This window comes from Pteropus vampyrus, unplaced genomic scaffold (genome assembly GCF_000151845.1).
Source record: "Pteropus vampyrus isolate Shadow unplaced genomic scaffold, Pvam_2.0 Scaffold431, whole genome shotgun sequence".
NCBI classification, from domain to species: domain Eukaryota; kingdom Metazoa; phylum Chordata; class Mammalia; order Chiroptera; family Pteropodidae; genus Pteropus; species Pteropus vampyrus.
This window is the reverse complement of record NW_011889212.1, coordinates 485,235-500,413: the sequence shown is the minus strand read 5'-3', so window position 1 is coordinate 500,413 and position 15,179 is coordinate 485,235. Positions and strand designations below refer to the sequence as shown.

General features: G+C 34.2%; 1 protein-coding gene across 1 annotated transcript; it reads left to right on the top strand.

Annotated features, from left to right (window-relative positions):
* Positions 1–9,231: 9,231 nt before the first annotated feature.
* On the top strand, positions 9,232–10,188 carry LOC105306202 (olfactory receptor 51H1-like). Its single transcript, XM_011381112.1, has one exon. It carries the CDS (start codon positions 9,232–9,234, stop codon positions 10,186–10,188), a length of 957 nt encoding a protein of 318 aa, XP_011379414.1.
* Positions 10,189–15,179: the final 4,991 nt, after the last annotated feature.

The following is a 15,179-nucleotide window of genomic DNA, read 5'->3' as shown; positions in this document are numbered from 1 at the left end:
ACAACTTAGCAATACATAATTAACAATGGATTTTTTTAAAGTACCATTTACAGTAGCTCAAAATGACACAATTGGGTATATAGCTAATAAAATTTGTGCAGAATTATTATGTTGAAAATTATAAAGTATTGCTAAAAAAGAAATCAAAGATGACCTAAATAAATGGAGAAAATGCATTATGAGACTCACTATTGTTTAAGATGTCAATTCTATGCAAATTCTTCTAAAGATTAAACAAATGCCAATACAAATCTCAGAAAGGTCTCTTTTTTTTTTTGGTATGACAAGCTGATTCTAAAATGTATATGGAAAATCAAAGGAATATAGACAAAATATTTTTGTAAAAGAACAACAAAATATTTTTGTAAAAGAACAACAAAATCCACAGTACTTGACTTCTAGACTTCCAAAGCTACAGTAATCAGGAAGATTTTGGTTTGACAAAGGGCTAAAACAGTATAGAGAATCTAGAAGTAGACCTACAGAAATATGGTCAATTGATTTTTAAACAAAAAATTATAAGCCTAAATGTAAATCATAATACTATAAAACTTCTAAAGGAGAACATATAGGAATTCTTCGAGTGTTTTCTTTATGCAAATAGTTCTTAGACACCAAAAACACAACGTATAAAAGTAAAAAAAAGATAAACTACATTTAAGGAAAATTTTTACAAAAGTGCTTAATGAAAAACATTGTTAGAGAAAGAAAAAGTAAATCACATGCTAGGGGAAAATATTCACAAATCATATAAACAATATTATTCAAAATATGTATTAAAATAAAAACTTTATTAATTCAACTATAAGAAAAAACAAACAACCTGATAAGAAACAATGGATAAGAGATTTAGACACTTCACCAAAGAAAATACAGAATATGTCAAATAAACACATAAAAAAGGCTCAACATTATTAATCATTAAAGAAATACAAATTAAAACCAACATGATGAGATGCCACTAAATATTAGAATGACAAAGAGGGAGAAGGAGAGGGATAGGAGAATTTAAGGTACTATTTGGAATGCAAAGCAACTAGGACTCATATGTTGGTCATGAGAATGTAAACGGATAGCCATACAATGGCACAAACATTTTCTTATAAAGTTAAACATATACTTAGCAAATGACTGGGTAATAACTTTTAGATATTTAACTTAGACAAGTGAAAACTTATGTACATATAAAAACCTATACGTGAATGCATATAGTAACTTTATTTATAACCAAAGTTCCTTCAACAGCCTAACGAATACATGGAGTACCACCTAAATATCTATACAATGGATATCTATACAATGAGGCACTGTTCAGTAATAACATGGATAAATCTCAAATGTATTATGTTAAATAGAAGAATTCCGGCTTGAAAGATTACATACCCTATAATGAACCAAAATGATAGGAGCGGACAACAGATCGGTGGCTGCCGAGGGCTTGTGGTAGGGTGGAGTGGTTGACTACAAAGGTGGGTGGGATAAATGTTTTGAGTTGACAGAACTCTTCTGTATCTGGATTGGGGTCATAGTTACACGACTCTATACATTTATCAATACTCATAGAGTTGTACTACAAACAGTGAATTTCGGCAGATGTAAATTTAAAAAGCATTTAAAAAATGTAAAGTCTCATAAGAACATTTTGCATTTTCAGTTGTTTAAAATTTACCTTTCAAGGCTTGTCCATATTTTCTTAAGTTCTCCTCTCTCTCCTATTTGCTCATTATATATTACTTTCTTGTTTCTGGCTTCTTCTTTTATTTTGTCCTTCTATCTTTTTTAATATAACAAATAGTCTTGGTCATCTTGATCATACAGCATATACTAGCCATGAGTTATGTATTGAAGCATCTGTGTTTGACAAATTCTAGTAATCCAGTTTTTAAAATGCCTCAGACATGTATTTAGAATGAGTCAAAATGACAACAAAATATGTTTTGGTAAAAATATACATTTTCATTAATGCTAAAAATTATCTTGATGTTATGAAAACCACTCAAGGATAGACAAGATATATTATATAGGCTTACAAATTATTTTCAATTGCATTTGCAACTTCTCATGATAATGCTTTTTCATGAGGCTTTCATGCAAAATCTAATTTATCTTGTAATAAAATCATTTAACTAGATGTAATAAGACATCTGTCTAATTCAAATTTTGTTAGTGCCAAGTGCTATTAGAGTACTATATTCTAAAGAAATAGACAAGAAATAAGAGAAACCTCATTACTCATTCAAGTTAAGAGAAAGGAGTAACAGGAAAAATCAAGAATAAGCAAAGCAATTTATTTTAATGTGAATTAAAAAGTTAAAGCTGTTATTGAAAAACTCCATGTAGGAGGGTCTGGACTTGTATAACATTGTTAGATATAGAAAGAGAAAAACAATATTAGAAATATTTAAGAAGTAAATCATCAGAACGTTATTTATTTGGTGACATATTTATTTCCTGATTTGCATGACTAGATGGATTAACTTATCAACTGAGATATAAAAGTTAAAAAAAAATAACCAATGAAGGCATAGGGGGAAAGCATAAATTTTCTTTTTAAAGTTATGGACTTGTCAATTTGGTGAATATGTGTGATACAGAGGTTAAGATGATGGCCAACAAGCAGATACATATAATTGTCTGAAACTCAGCATAAGAATCAGTATCAATGATATAGATTTGGAATGAATCTGTTTAGAAGTCAAGTTAAATATATATTTATTCATATGAATAATATGAACAAATTCATGACTCTATATTTGTAAATTCAATTGCCAGGGGAGAAGGTGAAATGGGAAAAGCAAGTGGTCAAGTAGGAGATGGAATCAGAGACATTGAGAATGGAGTGGGGTTACTATTGAACTTGGGAAGAGGCAATTTACTTAACTCTGGGTAGGTAAAAGTGGGTGTGGATATATTTCAAGAAAGAGCTAAGAGAGGCAAGATATTGAGAAAGACTGTATCAAATGATCACAATTTTTTTAATGAATAAGGGAAAGGTTTTTTTCTATGAGAAAACATTATGGGAGAAAGATTGAATGAGAGCAGAGGTAAGATATGTGATGAACATTTGAAATTGCTTTTGATAGGCATAGGATTAGTATCCGACCAAGACAAATTAAAATAACTAAAATAGATTCTCTAAATTTACAGGACCGTGCAATCCCACTTACTGAATAGTCAGTCTCCTCTAATCATTTTCAGCTTTAAAGATGTTAAAATAAATAAAGAGAGATGATAACATTTGTGCTGGCAGTCAATGACAGAAAGTTGAAAGAAATCAGAATCCATGTGAGATATGAATGATTGACCTGTATAAATAAAAAACAAGAACAGAAACAAAAAATAATGTTGGATTAAGAGCTTGCTTGGAAGTTCTAGCAGGGGAGTGCAGCTACTCATATACCCTTGATGGAAGAACGGTCCTCTTGTCTATTGTGGAAAGTCATTCTCTTAGGTGGAGCATGCAGTAATTTGACTTCAAAGGCAAGGGAAGTAAGAGCAAAAATTAATAAGTGAGACTATATCAAACTAAAAAGCTTCTGCATAGCAAAGAAATTATCAACAAACAAAGAGGCAACCATCTGAATGGGAGATTTTTACAAACAACGCCTCTGATAAGGAGACAATGTCCAATGACCAATAGACCTATGAAAAGATGTTCAACTTTACTAGCTATTAGGGAAATGTGAATCAAAATCACAATGAGATACCACCTCACACTTGTTAGAATGGCTATCATCAATAAGACAAGTAATAACAAGGGTTGAAGAAAATATTGGAAAAAGGAGCCCTCATACACTACTGGTGGGAATGTAAATTGGTGCAGCCAATATGGAAAACAGTATGGAGGTTCCTCAAATAATTAAGAATAGGATTACCATATGACCCAGCAATCCCTCTTCAGGTATCCACCCCTCAAAATTAAAAACATTTATCCCTGAAGATATATGCACCCTGATGTTCACTGTGGCATTATTCACAGTGGCTAAGACATGGAAACAACTGAAGTGCCCTTTGATAGACTGGATAAAGAAGATGTAGTACATATATACAATGGAATATTACTCAGCCATAAGAAAAGATGAAATACTGCCACTTATGACAACATGGATGGATCTTGAGATTATCAATGTAAGCAAAATAAGTCAAAAAGAAAAAGATGAGGATCATATGATTTCACTCATATGTAGGATGTAAAACTGAAAGCAACAAGTGAACAAGAGAAAAAAATAAAAACTCATAGACATAGACAACAATTTAGTAGTTATCAGAGGGAAAGGAAGGAGGGAGGAGTCAGATAAGGGTAAAAAAGTTCAAATATATGGAGACAGAAGGAGATTTGACTTTGGGTGGTAAACACACAATGCAATATACTAATGATATATTATCGAATTATCACTTGAAACCTACATAATTTTATTAACCAATGTCACCCCCCAAAATTAAAAAAAAAAAAATGAAACAAAAAGCAGTGTTGGCTGAGGATTTGGAATAAAGTTATAGTGATTCGGTTAGTCCAAAACCCTTTTGTCAATATAGAAGAAAAATATGAATAAGGGCATCATTTAAGCGTCATAAGATGACACACAGTGAGCATTGAAATGTATAGGTTAAGATATTGCAAATAGAACAATTCCACCTTTTAATTACTTGAAACAGCATTAAAAGAATGATTATATGATGCAGAGATGAATTTTATTTGAGTTTAAAAAATCAACATTTTGAGTGTCTACAGTATTGGAAGAGTAATTTAAATTAGTGTAAATTACTCTAGGACTATCATGTAGATAAATGGTAAGTGAATAAGAGAGCTTAGTTTATGAGCCTCATTCTATATGAGCATTTTGCCATCACCTAGGTGACTTTCAAGATCCAGGAAGTCCAAAACACACCTGGGACAGTGAAGAGCTTCTGTTCTATTATTTCTATCATAAGTATAATTTCTAAAATCAAATTCTTACAATTACATCAAGAATCTGGGCCAATTCCCAGTGTAATCCTTTTTTCTTTTTAGATCAATGAGAATAATACTCAGCTTATTCACTTCACAAGAGTATTAAAGTCATGTGAATTTATGAGGATAATGATGGTGAAAGTATAAAGCAAATGAGATAAATTACATAATTGATAAAGCTCAGAATTAATATTAAATATTATTATTGTTATTATTAATGCTGCAGCTATTGTTATTATTACTGTTGTTATCCAGAGGGCAGGTAAGAACAGTAGAATTACCTGAAAGTGGTAATAAGAATATGAATTGTCTCTTGATTGATTGGTGCATAGATTAATTACTCCCTGAAAGGCCTCTTGCTTTCCTTTTGCACAGAACATAATAAGACTTATTAGGTTAATATTGAAAACTGAAAAATACAGACAAATATCAGAAAAAGTTAATTCATTATGAGTTATTTGAACTTTAGAATTCATGGGAATATGGAATGGAAAAATCGTAAGTCACTTTTCCATAGGATATTGTTATTAGTTTTGCTGTGTTCTGAGAAAAATAAAGGCAACTATTATTCATTTCAGGAAAAAGTGAGGTGGCTAAGATAGTCCTGAGAGACTATGATTGATCACTATTCAGCCTCTGGAACTCCCCAGCCAGACACACACACACACACACACACACACACACACACACACACACACACACACACACACACACACACACACACACAACACACACACACACACCATTTCCAAATAGTCTCCTCAATGCTATCTCATTTCCCAGGTGTGAAAATATAAGAGATGATTTTACAGCCCTGGAGAGACTTCTCAATCCTAGATGCCTTGGGAATAACCTTGTTCATAGATCTGTGAAACTCTCCATGGCACGGTACAGGGAGGGATTTGGAACAGCTCAGAAAATAAAAGTCCTCGTGTGGGTAGTGGCAATGGTTTTGCCAAGCAAGCCTCAGGCTGCTTAAAAAACCTCTCCCAGCTGGGAATACTCTCAGCAACTAGGTAAGTATAAGGGCAAAATCAGAGAATAGGGTTGGCCTATCAACAGAATATTATAAGATGTCATCACTGAAATTTTTTATTGTCCTCCAACCATTTTTTTCTGTGTCCCCTTATCTCTCCTTTGTCCTTCTTTCTTCAACCCAAGCATTCCACGTTCTTGTGTTCTTGCTCTCTTGCTCTTTTACACCTGCTTTAAGGGAAAGATGTGAAGACGACTTCTTTAACCACATGGTGAATAGGTCATATTTTTCTAAGGTGTGGATAAATATAAGATTTTCTATAATGAATACATTGCCTTAGAAAGTAGAGAACTCCCAGTCATTGGAACTAATGCAAGCAGAAGGAAAGTGCCACCTATAGAACACAGCATAAATGTTCCTATATCAATTATACACTGAACTTTTAAAATTCCTTTCTTCTAGAACCCTAGAATGATTGGAGTTTGAGAATTTTCCGCTTGAGAAGTGAATCTGTGGCTCTACCATCAGGTGAAGAGTGGTTAAAATTAATCTCTAGATCAGGAAGGTTTTTCTTTCTGTTTCCTCGGGTCCCCCATGCCTATCATACACCTTGGTAGAATGTAAATTTCTCCTTCTAAGGCCAGTCTATTATTCTATCATCCACAAGTACCCTAGAATTTCTGAGAACCTGGAAGTTTCCCTGGTACGTACAAATGGAACTGTGTTTGTTTGTTTGCTGCTACTCACACAATAGAGAAATCTTGCAATTTTATTTTGTTGTTCATCTGCTCCTTCAATCTAGGATCTATAATGAGGTCATGTGGTAGTGTAGGGCGGGCAGATATAAAAAGCTTACACAGTCTGTTTTTCCATAAATATGGCAGTATGGACGCAGAAGGTTAGGGCTAGATGAAACTTTCGAAGGAAGAACTGGGATCTAAGAACCTAATCTTCAGGGGATAGGCTGGAACTCTATCTGTTTTCTAGATCCTGACCAATTTAGATAAAGAACAAAATTAAGGACTCACCCAAACACGCAACGTAATATATGTATGTATGATGTATTATTGAATTGTACACTTAAAACCTACATAATTGTATTAATGTTATCCCAATAAATTTAATTAAAAAATAAAAGGTAAAGAAAAATCTAAGGATCCATATCAGGGAGTAAGCATCTTGGCCAAGAGATGCAGTTTTGACTTGGTCTTCTCTAAATGAAGCCTTAAGCTCTCATTGCACTTAGTTGTAATTTCCCTCAACAAGTCTCTGCTGCCCCCCAACCCCAACCTTCTCATCTGTTTTGCTACTAACAAGGTGTTTGACTAAAGAAAAGTTATTTTCTTTATCTGGGCTTCAATTTCTTTATTAGTAAAATGTGAAATAGATTTACTTTTGCTTCTGCTATTTGTTGCACCTCTGTTATTAAAATTCTTTTTCTCTTTTTTCCTTCTCTCCCCTCACCTTATTTTCTTCTCCCCACTCTCATTTGTTACCTACTTTTATTTCCACTTTTTATTACAATGATTTTAGAAACTTAATAGACATGTTCTTTATCAAAAACCCCTAAAACATATAAAAAAACTATTGGAAAGAAAGAAAATGTATGCTGGCTAGGCCAAATATTTACACCAACAGCTAACTTTCTTTCATAACAGCAATGGAAAAAGAGAAAATACCTTGGCCAAGGCTGGAGAAATCTGAATCGTAAATCTTTTGAAGAGGATCTTTTGGGAGATTTCAAAAACAGTTGTAATATGTGTTTTGATGCTTTTTTAGCATGGGTCAGCCAGAAGTGTGTACACAGCCTGGGGGTGTGACATTCAATATTTGCAGAGCAGAAGATAAAATATTCAAAAATTACAAGAGATACAAAATTAAATGTGATTCTTTACTGATAGAAGAGAATCTATCTATTTTACTTCTACCACCTGTAAAAAACTCTGGCCAAAAAATCCAAAACAGACAAATAAGAAAACAGAAAACAATATTAACATGGAGAACATGCAAAGAGAACTTTATATTCCAAATAATCATAATAAAAAGCACACATTTTATTTTCTAAGGCATTTTAATTTTTAATCCTCACATGGGCCCTATGGTGTAGATTATTGTCCACATACTATATATGTAGGGCTGTATTGAAGGGCAGGGGGAACTGGAATCTGATTACAAGATGTGTGGTTCTACAGTTCATGTTCTTAACACTACGTTGCCTCTTAGTCTGCTTCATTCCAGTTAATTGATGAAGGCAACTTATGAGTATCTTAAGGTTGAGAACTTCTCAAAGAGAGTCTGCTCTACTTCTGACTGATATTCATTTCTAAAGTTGAATGACTCACTGGGGAACATTTTGGAATAAATGTAGTTACTGATTCTGGCAATATAAGTATATCTTCTAGATCTTTACTAATGCTTCTATACTGACTTTTAATCAGAGTGTAACATGCCATTATGAATGATCACTGTGCCCTAACAATAGGATTATCAGATAATTCTGTTCCTAAAAAAGGCTTCAGGTAAGCCCTGGGGATGGGGGAGGTCTCACTTCCTTTTGGACAAATCGAGTTACTTTAAAAAGAGAATTACCGTTGTTGCTTTCCTAAGTATAATTTGCTCCCCTTCTACTAGGATTTCACTAGATTAGAGATGGTAGATACATTTCATTTTCTATAATTAGAAGTGGCTGTCTCAGGTTCCTGGGATGAGAATGATTCTGAGGCCACATTCAAGCTCAGGGGAAATGAAGGAGGGTCATGTTCAACTAGAAGGATAGGCATGTGCACTGGGCATTTCCATCCCTGCCCTACATACAAAATTCATTGCCTTCATGAGAGTTCTGGGTATAAAGAGTATAATGGGCAAGAATAGCATCTTTTGTGGGGAACAAATAATTCATATTTTATATTAATTCTGTCTTAGTTGTTATTTCCTCAGCTTTCGATTCAATTGCTTGTAAGATATTGATTAGAAAGAAGGAGGAGAGGCCAGAAGAGCCAGGATGTTTTACTTAATGCATTGACATTGCAGCATATGCTTTAAACTAAATACGACTTATTTGTACTTTGGTGGGTCTTTTATTTTGGGGCCAGTAGAAGCTTTCTCAACAGGATACGTATTGGAATAGTACTTTCAGTGGTTCAGTCCTCTCTTACACTCTTCCCCACACATGTGAAAATAAAATGCTTCTACTCTCAGGGAAGTTGAATTCTAATACCTTGTTAATCTCTGTCACTGTGCTTTTAGGAAGCCATACTTCAGGATCTCGTAAGCTCCCTCTTCATGCCTTTGTCACATTGGCTTCATGGCAGATAATAACCACACCCACTTCCAACACCTTTACTTTGTTTTAACTGGAATTCCAGGGCTTGAACAAAAGTACTACTGGATGGCATTCCCACTGGGTGCTATATATGTCATTGCCCTCTTTGGTAATGGTGTCATCATTTCTACCATCAAGTCTGAATTGTCCTTGCATATCCCCATGTACTACTTTCTGTGTATGCTGGCACTGGCAGACATGGGACTTGCCCTTTGTACTTTGCCTTCTATGCTAGGAATATTCTGGTTTAACTACAAGTCCATCACCTTTGATGCCTGCCTTGTTCAGATGTACTTCATCCACACCTTCTCAGCCATCGAGTCTGGTGTGCTGGTGGCCATGGCCTTTGATCGTGTTGTGGCAATCTGGAATCCCCTCAGGTACAGCACCATCTTAACCAATGGTGTAGTCTGCAGAACAGGGGCAGTCATCTTGACAAGAGCAGTATGTGTGGTCTTCCCTGTGCCTTTTCTCATCAAGCGACTCCCTTTCTACCACTCCAACATCCTCTCCCACTCCTTCTGCCTCCACCAAGATGTCATGCGCCTTGCCTGTGCCAGCACCCGGGTCAACAGTCTCTATGGCCTCATTGCTGTCATCTTCACCAAGGGCTCTGACTCCCTCTCCATCCTCTTCTCCTATGTGTTTATACTCAGAACAGTAATGGCCATTGCCTCAGGGGAGGGCCGGCTGAAGGCACTCAACACCTGTGTTTCACACATCTGTGCTGTACTCATCTTCTATGTGCCACTCATTGGAGTGTCTGTCATTCATCGTTTTGGAAAGCACCTTTCACCTCTGACTCATGCCCTCATGGCTAATGCCTACCTTCTTGTACCTCCTGTGCTAAACCCCATAGTCTATGCTGTGAAGACCAAAGAGATACGAAGGAAGATCATCCAGATATTTGTTCAAACCAAGATCACTGCAGAGGGTTAAGGTCTGCCAGTTTGAGAAAGGAAGAATCTATTCTGTGAAAGCTTAATTATTGCTATAAAAAATAAAGGTTTATATATATTTTTTCACATTTCTATGTGATTTGAATGGGGAAAAGAGTGATTTCTCTGTTCTCTGAGCATATTTTCTTATTTCTGTGCCAAACTGCCTTTTGACCAGTATAGAAAGAGTGGCATCTATACGAACTGTCCAATGTATTGTCCTGTAGCCCTGCATTTATGAAATGGCATAGAACAGCTGAAGGCAGGGAATAATACTAATTCTGTTTTGTAATAATGCTTTTGAACAGAAATAGTTTTATGCTTTGTAAAAATTAAAGCTCATTAAATTGATTTAATTTAACATTTTAGCTCAAGAGTTAGGAATGGCCTCTATTAGCTTAATAGAAGAAATGAACTATGCTCATTAAATAATAAGAGAACACCTGGAGGATAATACATTATTAAATATGATATGAATCAGAAAAATGACCAAATTTTAAGATTAAAAATATAAATGTACAATTGAGCAGGGACCAATTCTGTTGCATAATTTGGGATCAAAAGATTAAGAGTGAGTTTTAGCTCTTTCATGTGTCACACTGAGTAGTCTCTTACCTTCTTATAACTGCAATTTTGTAATTTTGAAAATGGAAATAATATCACCTGGCATCCAATGTTATCATAAAATTGAGTTTAATCATATAAATACAATTATTTCTAAACTTTAGAGTGCTGTGCACCTATAAAAATGATCAAGAGTAGCAAATGCAAGAGAATAAGAGAACTTATATTTACAGACTGACCATTAAGTAAAAGACTCAGTGCCAGAGCCTTCTGCATGTTATCTTATTTGATAATTACAGCATCCCTATGAGAGAGAGTGTTATGTACTGTTTCCAGATGAAGATTATTAGAAGTTCACAAAGAAGTTCATTGGCTAGCCAAGGCTCAGGCAAGCAGACTTCCTGGAGAATGTTGGACACCATCTATATTGTGGGAGTTAGAAAAAGTGGGTTAGGCAGAGTGGAGAAGACACTCATAATAGTGGCTTAAAGAATTATTAAGGATTTTTTTGAAGGCAAACTAAATGTAAGAAGTAGAAAGAACAAAGGCCTATATATAAACCAAGCTATGTGTATCCCCGCACATGGTCCAAATGACTTTTTAAAAGTAGTTACTGTTCGATTGTTAAAATCTACGACCAAAGATTCTTTGTGACTTGAGTGGTGAGTGTCATTATCTGCTACTCAAATCAGTATCTATTTTAGAAGTTTGTTAGGGCAGATTCTAGCCTAATTAACATTAATTCAGCAAGAGTATGCATACAAGAAATGAGTATTTCCATTTAAATACTGCTTTCCATTTTAATACTATTTTCAGGGTTAGAGGCCTTACTGAATTAATCTTAGATAGTTTCATAAAAATAGGCTTTATTTTTTAACTCTGTGAGAAACAAAAGCACATTGCAGATATTTAACAAAATCACAAAGTATAAAATAGCATTTAAATATTCTGGACTTAGCGGAGAGAGTTGAGTTCACTACTCCTGGAGGCCCTTGTTAAGAGTTTGCCAGTGCAGTCACAGTCCTGAGGCTGGAGCAGGGAATGCAACCCAGAGCGATTCCTGTTGTTGAGTCTTGTTCTCAACCTATTCTTTCAACATGGGGGAAAGATCCTTGGAAGCAATGTAGTGACCAATATCCACAGGGAATCAACAAATCTCTTGGAGGACTTTCAGGTCTTGGGTGTTTTTACCATATGTGGTGCTTGAAATTTAGTCTATACCAAAAATTTCTAAATCATACTATAAAGTTTAGAGACAAATAGAAATGCTCTTCACAGCAATTGTCTTTGGTGCCTTAAGTACACAAATGCTGATCTCAGAAACACATGTACTGGTGAAGGAGTTTGTGGATCTCTCTATATTTCTTTCTGTCTCCTTCACTTTTCTCCTGAAACTAATAAAAAATAAAATAAAAAAGACAAAAATGGTAATAACTATAGACTACAGCAGTATCAGCAGTAGTAGTAGTAATAGCTGCAATACCATCTACTAAATAATAACCATAATAATTGGTATTTTAGACATGTCCTCATTATTTCCAGAATTAACTTTATGAGTGAATATATTAAGAGCAAGGGCTTAGGTGCCATACACCCTGGGTTTAAATCCTGGCTGTGCCAGTTGCCATCTGTGTAATCTGGGAAAGAGACCTAATTTATTTAATGCTAATTGTTCTAATCTACAAAATCTGGGTAGGACATTGCTTATTTTGTAGCGTTATGGAGATTAAAGGAGTTAATGCATGTAAGGCTTAGCCCAGGGCATGACAATAATAAGCATTTAATAAGTATTAGTTGGTATTATTATTATTATTCTCAATTAAAAAACAAGACATTGAGGTGCAGAGGGTTTATGTAACTTGGTCAAGTTCACATACAAGTGGGGACAGCCATAATTAGAAATCACATCATCACTGTAGCTTCGATTTTAATAAGCAAAAGACTGTGAATATAATTTGTCCAAATAAATCAAGCTGAAGGAGAATCAAAGGGAGAATATATGATTTGTTAATTAGAAAGAAGTCTGAGTCATGGAAAACATAGTTTTCATGTAGCAGTGGAGACAAAATTCAGACTGCTGGAGCTAGAGAAAGGACTGCAAAGTGAGGATGTGGATTATATGTGTAGATTGCTGGTAAAGAATTTAGATTTTTTATTTTGCCACCTCATGGTCCCACCAGAGAATGAGAAAATAATGGCATTCAAAGGGCACTTTCAGCTTATTGCCTCTGTTATCACAGTTTACGAACATTGTAAATATATTCCGTAGTGGTTGGCTTTTTATCTTTAGTCTAGAGAGGTAGTTTTCAAATTTTTGTTATGTATCTTATAAGTGAAAAAAAGGACACTCCCTAATATATTTATATCTTATTTTTATTCATTCGAAAATTATATACAGATACTACTGTATAATACTACTGTATAACATGATAACACATTAAGAAAAAAACATTTTTGAGGGATGAGATAAATTTAAACACAAATTTTAAAAATTCTATTATTTTCTTCCTGTAGGCCAATTGATTATAATACGTCCTGTTTGAGAGTCATGTTTTCCACTTAGATGGCATCAATATGAGGTCTTGGTTAATATTTTTATTTTGCACCAAACAACAATATTCAAGTAATTTCCACTGAAAATGTAAATTCCGTATCAGTCTCACAAATTTAGTCTTAATCTGCCTCTCTGTCTAATTTCATCCTGGTAAACTGAACCTCTTACTTAAGGACTTGAAAGTATTGATTAGTAGTTTATCTTTCATGCATCTGTACTTTAGAATCATGGTTCCTTCCCTCTCCCAGAAACTTGCTTGCAAACCTAGAAAACCAGGAGACATGGGATGAATCTTAATTTACAGGCTTTAGAATCAATAGATCTAAGTTTTTGAAAAATAATTTATTTATTTTTTTATGGTGACATTGGCTAATGAAATCCAGTAAGTTTCAGCTGTATATTTTAACAGTAAGGCATATATATATACATTTACATTGTGTATTCACCTCCCATAGTTAGATTTTGTTCTGTCACCACATATTTGACCCCTTTCACCCCGTCAACCCCCCCTCCCCTCTGGTAACCACTATTGTCTATTGTCCATGTCCATGAGTCTCTGTTTGTTATGTTCATTTGTTGCTTTAGGTTTATATCCCACATATAAGTGATAACAGATCTAAATTTGAATCTAGTTCTGCCACTTAGAAACTGGACGACTTTGAGTGAGTTACTGAACTGCTCTAAATCTCATTTCCCCCATGTGTAAAATGTTTATAACACTTATTCTCAGAGACTGTTGAGAGAATTCATTGAGATAATATATAAAGGCAACTAGCATTATTATTTAGTGTTACCAAATTAAAAGTGATATTTAAGTAGGTATCATGTAATACCCACTTTGCTTATAATTTGTACATATTTCCTTACAGAGAAATATACCAGGGATTGAGCAGAAAAATGGTACATTTTTCTCCATAGCTCCAGGCTCTAGCATCATGACTGGGATTTCGTTATGTTAAATGTATATTTATTGAATGAATAAATAATCCTCCTAGCAACTTGATTGTTTAATGATTAACAAAATGCTTAAAGCACTTATTAGCATCAATGCAAAATCATATTGCATTTGACATACTCATCCCCACACATGTGTACACTGATTTCTTAAACTTATTAGTGCTGAAAGTTTTCACTTATCCTCATGCAAAGCCCAACAATACTTTTACTTGGTAAAGTTTTGCTGGATCCTCCAGTACACATCAAAATAGACTTCGCTCATGCTGGGTCAAAAAAGTAAAGGCAGAACACCTATTATCCTATTAAATATGTGACAGAAAACTAGAACTATTATAAATCCATAAAGAAGTACTATCCTTTAAAAGAAAGTTAAACAACCACAGATGTGTCTGTTTTAATTTTATCATAGGCACTCTTTACTCAATAAAAACAGAACAGAAAAATAAATGTTATTAAATACTATTTGTCTCTGTAACAGTTTTCTTTGCTCTATTTTAAGAAAAAAAAAACAAAAAAACTATCTCTGAAACCCAGCCCTTCAGCAATGCTATAGGGCTTCTATAATCCAACTTAATGTAATTATTATTTAATTGATAATTAAAGAAAAAATATTACTTTATGGTATATGAATAACCATTCATAAGCATTATTTGGATAAACAGGTGATAATTTATCACTAATGCTCATCTCCAGTTTCAAAGAAAAAAATTGTTAATTAAATTAGATTTTGCATGTGACATCAGATATCAAAATACATACATCCCAAAATGGAGTTTATACAGATCAAAATGACCTATGTTATACCTTTACCCACAAGCTTTTTCCACCCTTGCATTTTACCAGATATGTATAATTCGGCTGCACTGTAACTGTTGAAAAGGCTACTTATTCTGTATCTTACATTTGATTTGATTTCC

Bases quoted from the DNA above. Each gene is read 5' to 3' on its own strand.
- LOC105306202 (XM_011381112.1), top strand. From the start codon at position 9,232: ATGGCAGATAATAACCACACCCACTTCCAACACCTTTACTTTGTTTTA.